Source organism: Vipera berus (assembly GCF_964194415.1).
Source record: "Vipera berus genome assembly, chromosome: 5".
NCBI lineage: Eukaryota > Metazoa > Chordata > Lepidosauria > Squamata > Viperidae > Vipera > Vipera berus.
The window spans coordinates 29165437-29179777 of NC_138207.1; the positions used below are offsets into that span (position 1 = coordinate 29165437).

At 38.6% G+C, this 14341-nt stretch overlaps 1 protein-coding gene across 1 annotated transcript in view; it reads left to right on the top strand.

The window, feature by feature from the left end:
* Positions 1–14341, top strand: part of PLOD2 (procollagen-lysine,2-oxoglutarate 5-dioxygenase 2) — a gene marked incomplete at its 5' end in the record, with an annotated part of 54366 nt that overhangs the window by 26168 nt on the left and 13857 nt on the right. The window contains 7 exons of the mRNA XM_081328518.1: positions 1216–1379; positions 3907–4019; positions 5609–5672; positions 6888–6985; positions 7220–7321; positions 9152–9277; positions 13669–13790. Of these exons, the coding sequence (XP_081184644.1) occupies positions 1216–1379; positions 3907–4019; positions 5609–5672; positions 6888–6985; positions 7220–7321; positions 9152–9277; positions 13669–13790 (789 nt within the window). The remainder of the gene's footprint in view (positions 1–1215; positions 1380–3906; positions 4020–5608; positions 5673–6887; positions 6986–7219; positions 7322–9151; positions 9278–13668; positions 13791–14341) is intronic.

The following is a 14341-nucleotide window of genomic DNA, read 5'->3' on the forward strand; positions in this document are numbered from 1 at the left end:
TGTCCGACTCATCGCGACCCTATGGACAACATTCCTCCAGGCCTTCCTGTCTTCTACCATCTTCTGGAGTCCATTTAAGCTCACGCCTACTGCTTCAGTCACTCCATCCAGCCACCTCATTCTCTGTCGTCCCCTTCTTCTATTGCCCTCGATCTTTCCCAGCATTAGGCTCTTCTCCAGTGAGTCCTTCCTTCTCATTAGGTGGCCAAAGTATTTGAGTTTTAGCTTCAGGATCTGGCCTTCTAAAGAGCAGTCAGGATTGATCTCCTCTAGGACTGACCGGTTTGATCGCCTTGCAGTCCAAGGGACTCGCAGGAGTCTTCTCCAGCACCATAGTTCAAAGGCCTCAATTCTTTGGCGCTCAGCCTTTCTTATGGTCCAACTTTCACTGCCATACATTGCAACTGGGAAGACCATAGCCTTGACTATACGCACTTTTGTTGACAGGGTGATGTCTCTGCTTTTTAGTGTGCTGTCTAGATTTGCCATGGCTTTCCTTCCCAGGAGCAAGCGTCTTTTAATTTCTTGGCTACAGTCCCCATCTGCAGTGATCTTGGAGCCCAGGAAAACAAAATCTGTCACTACCTCCATTTCTTCCCCATCTATTTGCCAGGAATTGAGAGGGCCAGATGCCATGATCTTGGTTTTCTTAATGTTAAGTTTCAACCCAAGTTTTGCACTCTCCTTCTTCACCCGCAGCAAGAGGCTCTTTAGTTCTTCTTATTGGAAATACATTAAGGTAAAGGTAAAGGTTCCCCTGCACACATGTGCTAGTCATTTCCGACTCTAGGGGCTGGTGCTCATCTCCGTTTCAAAGCCGAAGAGCCAGCGCTTGTCCGAGGACGTCTCCGTGGTCATGTGGCCGGTATGACTAGACACCAAAGGCACACGGAACGCTGTTACCTTCCCACCGTAGTGGTGCCTATTTTTCTACTTGCATTTTTACGTGCTTTCGAACTGCTAGGTTGGCAGAAGCTGGGACGAGTAACAGGCGCTCACTCTGTTACATGGAAATAACCTGATTTTATTTAAGGCTAAGCGAATGAGATTAAAAAAATAGAGTTGTCTCATTTTTATAAATGTAAAGCTTACATCTGAATAACACTTGAATCCTTACACTATAAAGGTAGAATTGTTCTCTTGTGTTTCAATGTTGAATGCTGCTGTTGAAGTGTAGAAATGCTTTTTACCAGTCATTTTTTCTACTCTCTTTAGTTATGATGTTATATTTGCTGGAGGACCTGAGGAATTATTGAAGAAATTTCAGCAAATTAATCATAAAGTTGTATTTGCAGCAGATGGCTTGATATGGCCTGATAAAAGATTGTCTGACAAATACCCGATTGTCCGCAGTGGAAAACGATTCCTTAATGCTGGAGGTAAGTAGTATTTTTCAAAGTCAAAAGTGGAAAAATGGCGTGCTGTGCAAATTTGCTTTCTTTGTTAATTATATTTCAAAACATTTTGAAGAGGAAATGTACATTATTAATAAGAATAATTTCAGATAGGTTTATCTCATTTCCCATCTCCTTTTCTTATCAACAAGAGCTGAGGTAAGCAAAAGGAAAGATGAAAAGAGAAAAGCAAGCAACAGTTAAATTAGTATTTTTTCAAACTTGGCAACTTTAAGATGTGTGGATTCAATTCCCTAATTCCCTAGATTTCCCTCTGCTTGTTATGGAATTCTGGGATCAAAACCAACATAACTTCAGGTTGCCAATTTGTAAGAACACTGTTTTAGACAGAAGCTGACAAAGTATTTATAAAGTACTTATAAAGCAACATAGCCTTTCTTACACAACTAGCTTGTTTGAAGAATGTTGCAAAAATTCCTCAGAATGTTTTTCAGGCAAAGAAAATTGCTTAGGCAAATTTGCACATTCCTAAAAATACTCTAACTGATATGGCATAGTTATCACAGATATTATGTAGTAGTTAAGGCATCATTCTAGAAACTGGGAGACCATGAGTTCCAGTCTCATCTTAGACACAAAGTCAGCTGGGTGACCTTGGGCCAATCACTTTCTTTCCACCCTAATAAGGAGGCAATGGCAAATCACTTCTGAAAAACCTTACCGAGAAAATTGCAGGAACTTTTCCAGACAATCTCCAAGAATCAAACATGATGGACTAGAAAGAAAACAAATGTTTATCTACTATATCATAATTATTCCTTTTCTTTTTAAAAGAAATCTAATAATTTAATCATGTGAAATAATTTTATCAGCCTTCTATTGTCAATGTAAAACCACCTCATAAATAGAAAGTTAATGCATTTCTGCAATCTAAGATTGTAAATCTGAAATACCCATATATTTCCAATATAAAGTAATGATCTTTAATTCCTCGATGCTCATTAAATCCAAATTTCTTTATATAAGTTCCAGGTTTGGGGTGTATAATTCAAAAGTATGCTCATATATTTCAACATAGATCTTTGAATTGTCATATTAAGATATATTTTTTTTTCACTAGCTAAAGTAATGAGCAACTGATGATATAATTAGAGCAGAAGTAGGCAGTCAATTGTTATACTGATTTTTGTTGGTATAAAGTTTTTCAAGAATAAATAATAGGTGAATTAAGCTCAGATGATATTTGACAGACTGATTTTATTTCATTTGCAATAAAAGTGATAGAAAATGGTAGTGCTGTGGGCTATCTTGGTGTTTTGTCGTAGGAAAGCAAACCATAAATCAACAACAATCATTAGGAAAGAACTGATTTTTCCATTGTGTGTTTCACTAAAAGGAATTATTGTGCATGGCCATTTAAATGTTGTTGCCAAGATGATTATAGCTTTTTCTACACCAACTAGAAAAGTTTAACTTAATTGTCTTTTAGTTTTAATATGGAGCAATAGCATCTGTAGTTTATCTTAATTATTGTTTGCTTATATAAAAAATATTACTTATTTGAACAACATGGTATGGTTTATATTTATTATTTTGAAATCCCGAATCATCTTTGCAAAACATTTTTTGAAGACTTTCAAGAGAACTTGTGCTGAATATAAAGATTTTAAATAATATAAATTATTTTGCTATTAAATAAGAGTGACATATAACATTGGATTACTACTCTATGATTTATTAGAAAAGTCTGAAATATTGTTAACCAGGCTTGTATATGCATCATGCCTTTCAATCCCTGACCCTCCATTTAAGTTTTACATGAGATTGCTGAACTCTTACACTGGCTAAGAAGATAACTTTACAACGTGCTCTTACAGCATGGTATGCTAAAGCTGTGATTCTATGCATTTTTATATCTAAGACTGTCCCACTTCTTTATTACTTTGTTTTGCTTTGCTCATTTTATATAACATATTTTTTACTGCACTAGGTATTCAAATGGTTTACAATAATCAACCCAGAAAATTAAAATATTAATTTAAGGTTGAAGAAATAGAGGTATTGGGACTGCCCACTAAAATGCAAAGTCCGAAGGAAATTCTGTAGTGAGTATATTTCACTGCTTGTGAATGATTCAGGAAAAGACCGTCTCCCTTGTGCTAGACTAGAGAATGGATTCTACTTCAGAAGGTCCTTTCTTCTTTAGAAATAATGCATAGGATTTGACAGAAATAATGCATAGGATTCGCTATTTATGAATTACTTCCACACTGGTTTTGTGATTACTTATGCCAAGTTAGAGAGTGCCACACCATCATCCCAATTTCGTTTTCTCTCAAACAATAGCAGAACTAGAATGATGCCTAGAATAGTTTTTCTATTTAGGAGCAAGAAATCAGAAGAACAGAATGTATCTCAAGAAATAAACACCAAGAAATCTCCAGCAAGAAATTGGGTACAGCTTCTCCAAAAAGGTTTTTAGAATTTTCTTAAAGTTTAATGGTTGGTGTCTTAAAAAATATCAAATTGTTTTTTTTATGGTTTATTTCAGGATTTATTGGTTATACTCCAAATGTAAATGATATTGTACAACAATGGGACCTTCAAGATAGTGATGATGATCAGCTTTTTTATACAAAAATTTATATTGATCCACTGAAGAGGGTAAGTAGAACTTGATCAGCAATCAATACAATGATTGCAAGTGTCTGTAGGTAATGTATTAAATCTACATATTTGGGGGCAGTTCACATAAATGTTACTTTTAAACAACTTAGTGAAAACATAACATCATTTCTTCAATTCTTTCAAACAAAAATATATTTGTTCTAGATCCCATGTTGTAGATGAGGGAAGAATCTTAGACTGGAAGAGTCAGCAACCTTTTGAGCTGATTTCAATCACTTGACAGTTAGGGACATTTTATAGATTTTCATCATGTTTATAGCTTGGTTGAACCAATCTAGCTTTTGAGTTGTGACTCTGTCTTACTGATTTCTCCCATTACACCAAATGTTGTCTCCTTCCTTTCTGCTTTTGGAAAATTATTCAACTGACAGGCATAGCCCTGAATCTTTTTACATAATTTATTTCACCATTCTGTTGGATTGGAAAAAAAAATATAAAAGGAACCAATGTCAATATAACAATTTCCAGTGGGAGAAAAGCAGTAAATGTTGTGACACCATAGCAAAAGGAAACAAAATATTATCCTATAACTATTGTGGATCACAACATGCTTCTTTGGATGCATGGAATATAGTAGCAGAATTATCACAAATGTTAACCATAATTTTTTTTATGGTTTATCTTCCTAAATTTGAACAGCTAATTAAATGATTATGTTAAGAAGTATTTTGCTTAAGTAAGGGATAATTATGTTGACTGTTCTGATGGAACTGTATTCAGTTTTTCTTGATGGAGTTGGTGTATGTAATTCCTATGCTCAAGGATGGATACCTGAAGTCAGTGAAAAAACATTGGGAAAACTAGAATGTTTTCCAGTGCATTTTGGATATAATTACTGAAATCATTCTCACATAACTATTCATCTTAGGTGGTTTTAATGATGTTAAGATTTAAATTAGGGGTATATAATGTCTACTCTCTGAAGTCTTAGGTGAAGCCTCCAGAGTTCCCATCAGTTTTTCTGGAAGATTCAGAATATGGCATATAACTCTGGGACATTTATTACATTCCAGGAGAAAAAGGATATTATTTTACTGAACCCTATTATATTTTGAAACTAGAATATAGAACTTTCTATAGACTTCAACTTGCCAATGATTTTTCCATCCCTATGTGAAGATTTTAAGATCTTTTTAGAAAAAGGCTAATTTATGTAGCAGTCTTAATTATCCTGTTGTCTATGTACCATAGTCTATTTCCAACTTTCTATTCTGATTTTTCTAATATGGTAATCTGTTAGCAATTTTTGGCAGATATTCTTGTACTATACTGCCAAGTCACTCTTCTCTGAGAAGTCATGAATTTCTCTTGGCCTTTGGAACAGAAAGCAGATCTCTGGTATTAGTGACATATAAACAATGTCTTAACAAAGTATATATTTTTGAAGTATTATGAACATGATGATATATGGAATATTGCAAAAGGATGAAATGTGTGGGTGTGGGTGTTTAAAAGAATTGCCAGTGAAACATCTGGTCATTATATAACACTATTTGAATTTAGTTTTATACTGATCTTTACTTTATAGTGCCACTTTTGCCATATTTTCTCTTCTTGTACTTTAGGAACATATCAATATTACCTTGGATCACAAATGCAATATTTTCCAGACCCTGAATGGAGCTGTTGGTATGTATATTAAAGTACATTTTAAATTATGAAATGTTCATTCATTCATTCATTCATTCATTCATTCATTCATTCATTCATATGCTTCTCATCTCACTGGAGGTGATTCCAGGTAGCTTACAAACAATACAGTTATTGCTTCTTCTTTGCCAGTGTTGCAGTTCTTGCCCATCATATGGAATTTGGCCTATATGGTTTATATTTGCCTGATTGAAGAAATGGATATAAAATGATTCTCATAGCTGAAGAAAAAAAGAAATGCTATTTGCCTCCATGGAACATTTCATGAGGCTTCAAGTTTTCCTAGAATCTCTTACATGGGGATTTGCAGCAGTGGAGTTTTCATCAAAATGACCAAGCATATACTGTAGTGTCATAACGTCTACCCTTTAATTACTTATGGCATAACCTCTACATGATGCTTGGATGCAGCATTATAATGCAAGTGCCAAAGAGTTCACATTTTAATGTGGCAATATGTGTGATTTGCTCCTACCACTGGATCTGTCTCTTGTCTTAGTCACATGCCAAAACAGAGAAACAGGTCTTCTCAGGACCTGCATCAAAATGGAAGGCTCTTTTAGTTTCCATAAGTGCTGGGAAAGACTGCTGGAAATATGAAGAGGCCGTGCTGCATCACGAATTTTAAAGGGAAGCACCCCTTGGAAGATTTCATTTTATGGATAAGAGAGCTTATTTACCAAAAATATCAATCTCAAGATAAGAAGGCTCAGAATTTACTGAGCATTAATTCTAAATTTTAAAAACTATTTTCAGTAACGTTCATGTTTTCATTTCCTGGCAATAGACATAGGAATAGAAGGATGGAATGAACTGGATTAGATGTAGAAAAAAATGCCAATTTATTATTTTTACAGAGAATTTGAGCAAACACTGAATAGATGTTAAATTGTCCCTTATCAAAAAAGAGGAGGGGAAGAGAACACCCTCTTCCTTAATATTAAGAGAAAGAAGTGGAGTTATTCATTTGGAATACTATTCTTTGAATATTTTAGTGATTATTATATTTAATGATTCTGGCTTTTTAATATCTTTTATAATATATATGGTCTTTTTAATTTTTGAATGAGTAGTTTGGAAATTAAAAGATTAGGTGAGAATCTATAGATGCTTAGGAAGCTATCAAGAATGTTGTATCATCCTTGTTTGAGTAACCAGCAGTTGATGCGTTGTTAATTTCTTGATGGGCTGCAGATGAAGTTCTTCTGAAATTTGAAGATGGAAGAGCCAGAGCTAGGAATTCTATATATGATACTCTGCCAGTCACTCTTCATGGAAATGGCCCAACAAAAGTAAGTGAAAGTGACATAATTTCAATATGAGCTTTTCCACATGCGTGCAATAAAATAGAAATTCATTTGTTAGTAGCATAGTAACAGTGGTAGGAAGGATCAATGCATTTCATGAAATTTCATAGCCAGATTCACTTTGTCCCATTAAGTGAATAGATCTTATTCAAAAACTAGAAATGATAATCTATTGAATTGACTTGATTGTGGTTTGTTCCTCTATCTTCCCTAACCTAGCTTAATCTCAATTACTTTGGAAATTATATACCTAATGGCTGGACTCGTGAAACAGGATGTGGTGTCTGTGACTCAGATTTATTAGAAATGGCTACATTGCCTGTGAGTATATCCTGCATATATTTGAAGTATGTATATAAATGATACATTATCCAGCTGTCTATAAGTTTCTCTTTTCATACCTTGCATCCAACAGATTTTCTCATCTTTCTTTTCTCCATCTAGCTACCATTTTATCCATAAAATGAGGGTAGGAACTGATTTCTGTTATGTGAAAATAAATACAACTTTATATGGAAGTTCAGGACTGAATGTACAATTTCTCTCCATCACAAAGTCCTGGTCTTCTATTTCCAAAGTTTACCAGGGAAAACCTTGGCATTTCAACAGATCTCTCTCATCTGGTTCAGATCAAGAGAAGGAGGAGCTGTCCTTGGTCAAAGAAGAAAAATGAATAACCAATCTTATTCACCAGAATCTTCCAAAAATAGACTTTGTTCAATGTTTCAAAAAAACTTCAAAACTCTTACGATTCAAGGAACCAGAATCGTAATGGACCCCAGAGCAGAAAACAAGTTCTCAGAAACTTGCAATTCTGTTTGATAGCTTCTTTTTTGCAGTACAGTAAGCCAAATCACTGAGGCACAATGGGGGATAGCCAAAGAACCTTTCTCCTGGTGGTCAAAAATATTATTTTTGGTTCTTAAGCCCAATAACTTTAGCTTAATACCTAGCCCACAGCCTAGGGATGCTTCCATGATAGCTCTGATCTTATGGACCACCTATAATAAAGGTTGGAAATAGTCCCCTCCCCCAACGCCCAGAAGACACCAAATGGAGATTCTACAAAAGATTGCAAATAGATTTCTTTGCTATCGTGGTTTTTGTCAGGGCTTTTCTAATCTTGGTAGAAAATGTAATTTGTCTTCTCTCATCAAAGTTAGATAGGAGTGAATAAGGTACACAAGGCCCTTTTCTTCATGGCATAAGTTAGTCTGGGCAGTGCCTAGTTTTCAGCCAGAGGCACAGCACTAACATTTACTCTAAGAGACAACTATGGCAGAATTTAGGGTTTTTATTCTCTGAAATTGCTTCTCTTCCTGAAGACATTTCATTACCAAGCTAGGTAAGAATAGTAATGCATAGGGAAAATGGTGCTTGCTTATTTGTTATAAACTACCACATAAAATTACCATACAAATATAAATATTACATAGCTGTTATTATCATTTTGTGAATAGTGTTAAGAGAGATTAAACTGAAAAGGGGAAATTCTGAACATTTTCAGTTGAAATAAACCTGTATTTCAGGATGAAGAATGGTATCAGTGATTTTAAGATTTATGCCAGGTGATGGCATTGTCTAATTTTTAATTCAAGTATTTGCAAATGTAATCCTAGTGATCATACCTAAGTTAATATTTTACTTTTTGTGTTTTAACTTTCCGGAAGTTTTCCTTTGGACTCAATCCACTTTGCTCATGTTGGTATTGGAAAGCCAGACATAATAAAGTCTGATCTCTCCTTCCCTCCTTCCCAGATCGCCATTCTATATTATGTTTTTGAAGGATTAAAATCAACACCTTGCAACTGAATATGGGTCCCATCTTAGTTATAAAAAAGACTTGAAAACTATGCACCCATATTATTATGAAATCTTTAAGAAGTTAAGCCCCATGAGATTCATGGAACTTATTCCTAGGTAGATAGTTGTAGCATTGCAGGCAAAATTAATTATTATAGTAGTCTATAAAAATATTTAATGCATCAGTTCTTTGGTATGATTTAAAGTATTTACTAATGTGTGGAAAATGCTAATAAAGAAAAGAATGCCTTTTTTCAAGGTTCATAATAGTAGTTCATTGCTCTTACAGTGAAAGATTTTGAAGTCAGTCCTTTGCGCTGTTTGTACCTTTACTCTTATTGTTTTTAGGAGGGTCCAACAGTAACAATTGGTATTTTCATTGAACAACCAACTCCCTTCCTATCAAAGTGCTTAGACAGAATATTGAATCTGGAATATACAAAGGAAAAACTTAGCATCTTTATTCATAATAATGTAAGTATTTTATAAATAGGAATGGTAATTTTTGTAAATCAGTGAATGACTCAATTTATACTATAGACTCAATTTATACTATAGACATCACGGAGACTTGGTTGGGCCCAGAGGGTGGTGTCCCTTTGGTCGATCTTTGCCCACCAGGTTTCCGGGTGCTACACCGGCCTCGGGCTCAAGGTAGGGGCGGGGGAGTGGCGGTAGCTATTAGGGAGACCTTATGTCCGCGGGAGACCACCGTTCCTCAGATAGTCGGGTGTGAGTCTCTCTTTTTGAGATTTGGTCCGGGGGCGCAGTTGGGCTTGCTGCTGGTGTACTTGTCACCCAGTCGCGCAGTGGCAGCCCTGCCTGAGCTACTCGATGTCCTCTCTGGGTTGGTGATTGAGTTCCCCAAACTCATAGTTTTGGGTGACTTCAATCTACCATCCCTAGGAGGTTCATCTGAGTTAGCTCGGGGGTTCATGGCTTCCATGACGGCCATGGACCTGACGCAAGTAATTTCTGAACCAACTCATGAGGGAGGCCACACCCTTGACCTGGTTTTCTTATCTGGACGGTGGTTTGATGATCTTGGTGGGGGCTCTCCATTTATTATGCCCCTGTCATGGACCGATCATTACCTCCTGCGGCTGGTCTTCCGTCTTGCCACCCCCCACCGTGGGGGTATGGAGCCAACTAGATGGTACCGCCCCAGGCGCTTAATGGATCCTGACAGGTTCCAGGCAGCGCTGGGGTCCCCACCTGCCTCCGTTGCTCACAACTCGGCGGATGCCCTAGTGGAAGCCTGGGAAAGGGCGGCCACTGAGGCACTTGACCGAGTTGTACCCTTGCGGCCCCTGACCCGGTGCAGATCCCAACGAGCTCCATGGTTCTCTGCGGAGCTCCGGGAGATGAAGCGTCAGAAACGGGGCCTAGAGAGCTGTTGGAGGTCCAGCCGATCCGAATCCGACCGGTTGTGACTAAGAACCTACATTAGGTCTTATCTCGCAGCGATGAGGGTGGCGAGGTGCAATTGCTTCTCTGCCCTCATCGCGTCCGCAGATAATCGCCCGGCCGCCCTGTTTAGGGTGACCCGCTCCCTCCTTAATCAGGAGGTGAGGGAGGAACCCTTGCAGGGTCGTGCCGAGGAGTTTGGTCAACATCTGTTGGATAAAATCGCTCGGATTCGGACCGGTCTGGACTCCAACTGGGCAGAGTCCGACGATCAGGACACGGGCGATCTTGTCGATGTTATCTGGGAGGAGTTTGATTCTGTGACCCCTGAGGAAGTGGACAGGATTATGGGGAGGTTGAGCTCCACCACATGTTTATTGGACCCGTGCCCTTCTTGGCTGGTCTATGCAGCTCGGGAGGGGACACGAGGCTGGTTCCAGGCGGTTATATCTGCTTCTTTGAGTGAGGGTAATTTCCCCGCCGTCTTGAAGGAGGCGGTGGTGAGACCTCTCCTCAAGAAGCCTGCCCTGGACCCAGCTGTGTTGAATAACTTTCGTCCGGTCTCCAACCTTTGCTTTCTTGCGAAGGTTGTTGAGAGTGTGGTGGCGCATCAGCTCCCCCTGGTTCTGGATGAAGTGGATTATCTAGACCCGTCCCAATCGGGTTTCAGGCCCAGGTACAGCACGGAGACGGCATTGGTCGCTCTGGTGAATGATCTCTGGAGGGCCCGGGACAGGGGATATTCCTCTGTCCTAGTCCTATTAGACCTCTTGGCGGCTTTCGATACCATCGACCATGGTATCCTGCTGCGGCATCTCAGGGGATTGGGAGTGGGAGGCACAGTTCTTCAGTGGTTCTTCTCCTATCTCCTGGGCCGCTCGCAGTCGGTGTTGGCAGGAGGGCAGAGGTCGACCCCAAGGGCTCTCATTTGTGGAGTTCCTCAGGGGTCGGTCCTCTCGCCTCTCCTGTTCAACATCTACATGAAACCGCTGGGTGAGATCATTCGTGGTTTTGGAGTTGGGTATCATCAGTACGCCGATGATACCCAGCTTTTCATTTCGACCCCAAACCACCCCAGTGATGCCCTCGAAGTGATGTCCCGTTGCCTGGAGGCGGTTCGGGTCTGGATGGGGAGGAACAGACTTCAGCTCAACCCTGACAAGACTGAGTGGCTGTGCATCCCGGCACAGCCGGGACATTCAAAATATTCCACCTCTTTCTATGGGGGGTGAGTTTTTACCCCCCGTGGATAGGGCTCGCAACTTGGGAGTCCTCCTAGATTCACAGCTTACCCTGGAAGACCACATAGTAGCCGTGACTAGGGGGGCTTTCGCCCAGGTTCGCCTGGTGCGCCAGTTGCGGCCCTATCTGGACCGGGATGCCCTGTGTACGGTCACTCATGCGCTCATGACCTCTCGGCTGGACTACTGCAATGCTCTTTACATGGGGCTTCCCTTGAAGACCACTCGGAGGCTCCAACTGGTACAGAATGCGGCCGCGAGAGTTGTCTTGGGAGTTTCCCGGTACTCCCATGTTACACGTTTGCTCCGCGAGCTGCATTGGTTACCAGTTGTCTTCCGGGTGAGATTCAAGGTTCTGGTATTGGTCTTTAAGTCCCTACATGGCATGGGTCCGGAGTACCTCGGGGACCACCTGCTGCCGGCGTCAACTTCCCTCCGCCCTGTGCGCTCCCACAGAGAGGGCCTCCTCAGGGTGCCTCCGGTCAGAGAATGTCGGCTGGTGGCCCCCAGGGGGAGGGCCTTCTCTGTGGGCGCTCCGGCTCTATGGAACCAGCTGCCGGTTGAGCTCTGGACGGCACCGGATCTTCGCTCCTTCCGGCGCAGTCTGAAGACCCATTTATTTGAACAAGCTGGCCTGGCCTGATGGGGGATGTTAGGGTTTTTAACGGGTTTTATATTGTTACTGTTTTATCTGGGCAATTATTTAATTCTTTTTTAATTTTTGTATTTTCTATTTATATGTGCCCTGTTCACCGCCCTGAGTCCTTCGGGAGAAGGGCGGTATACAAATTTAATAAATGAAATGAAATGAAATGACTGATAGTAAAATAACATTGAACTTTTAAATGATTGTGCTGTTACATGAGATATAATATGCGTATACTGTGTATGTTCATAGTAGAATTTCATCTCAAGTTAGTGTTTCTATTATCTCTCCAATGCATTGTTCTTTCAAATGTTGAAGCATTTGTTCCTTTGTATTTAGAGATGCATGGAAGGAGGAATTAAACTCACAAATACTAAATATGCTGGTGTATTTCCAGGAGCTGGTTACCACCTTTAAAGCCTTCTGGGGCTTGGAACCAGGCTACCTGAGGAACTTTTTTCCCCCAAGATCCATCCAATTTGTTCCCTCAGATTGGGCATGTGACAAATCCCATTAGCCAAAGAGTGCTGACTGGCAGGAACTAAAAGATGTGCCTTATCTGCTACAGCCTCTACTTTGTGGAATATTCTCCCTTCGGAGGTTTTAATGACTTCAACCCTGAATTCTCTTTGCAAGGCTCTGAAAACTTGACTATGTAGCTGTGTATTATGGGTCTTGAAATGTGTTAAGGACCCTGTTTCTTGGCTTTACTGTTAGCTGGTTACTATCTCTGCTGCTGTGTGTATTTCTTTTCTGGATGTTTTTACACTTCTGTTGTTTTTTTAATTGTTTTAGAATTGTAAGCCACCCAGGTGGTTGAAACAGGCTACTCTAGAAAATGAATGAATGGATGGATAGATGAATGAATGAATAAATGAATGAATGAGTATCCAAAATGTTTGTTTAGCCCAATTGTTTAGGGACTTTGAACATATTTTTTTACAGTCTAACTGCAGAAGGTTAGACATGGGTGGAAGTAAAGATTATGTTATCAATCTGGGTGAATATTTTATTTGAATGGATATTTGCATACTGAACATTCTATTTATCCACTTCTACTGAAGAATCAGGTCTGAGAACTGAAAACCTTTTTTTTTACTGTTGAACTTTATTAAATTGAGAAAATAGAGCCAATGCTGATTCAATGTCCTTAATGTTATTTTAAAGTAATGGTATTTGGGGAGTAGATTCTAAGGCTGCAGGCAGTAGTAGGATCATCCATAAATGGGAAGAATGGGAACGTGGCATTATGCAGTCCATCATCTTTTTTATGGGCTACTTGTGTCTATATTTAGAATAGGTTTTGTGTGTGGGTGTGTCTGTTTGTGTGTATAAGCCCATTCGATCTCAATGGGGTGAACTCCTACTCCCATATAAATACCATCTGAGGAAAAAATCTGGAATAAAAATATTGAAGTAAGAACAATCCATTTATAATCTGTTTCAGATTTGTAGAGTTTTCATTTGTTTCCATTTTGTCGGCTATTTATTTTACTGCATGTTTAGTTCTTGTATAGTTTTACTGATTTCTCATTAATTCTCTCTCTTTTACAAAAAAAAAACATTTCCAGGAGGTTCATCATGAAAAGGATATAAAAAACTTTTGGGAAAAAGCCAAGAATATAATTAAAACTATAAAAATTGTTGGACCTGAAGAAAATCTGAGTCAAGCCAACGCCAGGAACATGGGAATGTAATTTAATTTTAATTATTTAATCTTCCAGTGCATATATTAGAAGAGATAATGATCTTGATTAGAGGGTTTTTATTCTTTTGAATAAATATATATAAAAAGAATTGCTTTAATTAAGTACCTCTGTTATGTGTTTATACACATTTTCTCTTTGTGGGATTGCTTAATAGTTAAGATTTATATGTTTTTCAGTATGGTAGAGAAATATATTGAAACAAAACAGATGGGGTACATTATTCATCAGCCTGTCTATTAAAACTTCATTATTTTCAGTTTATTTTATCAAATTTCTTCACTAACTTTTAATAAGTTTGAAAGCAATTGTCTTTTAAATTCAATATTCAGAAATAATATTGAAACAAGTAATAACAATGAACCAAAGAAATAATAAAAAGCAAGTAAAATTGCACATTTCCCAACAAAAATAGAAAATCAATAGACATGAAATAAAGCATTCAACAAAAAGCCAAGATTAAAAAGCATTCCTGATTTGCTTGGAAAGCTATTAAAGTACGCATACGTTTAATGTATCTGGAAAAAGTGTTTCAGTT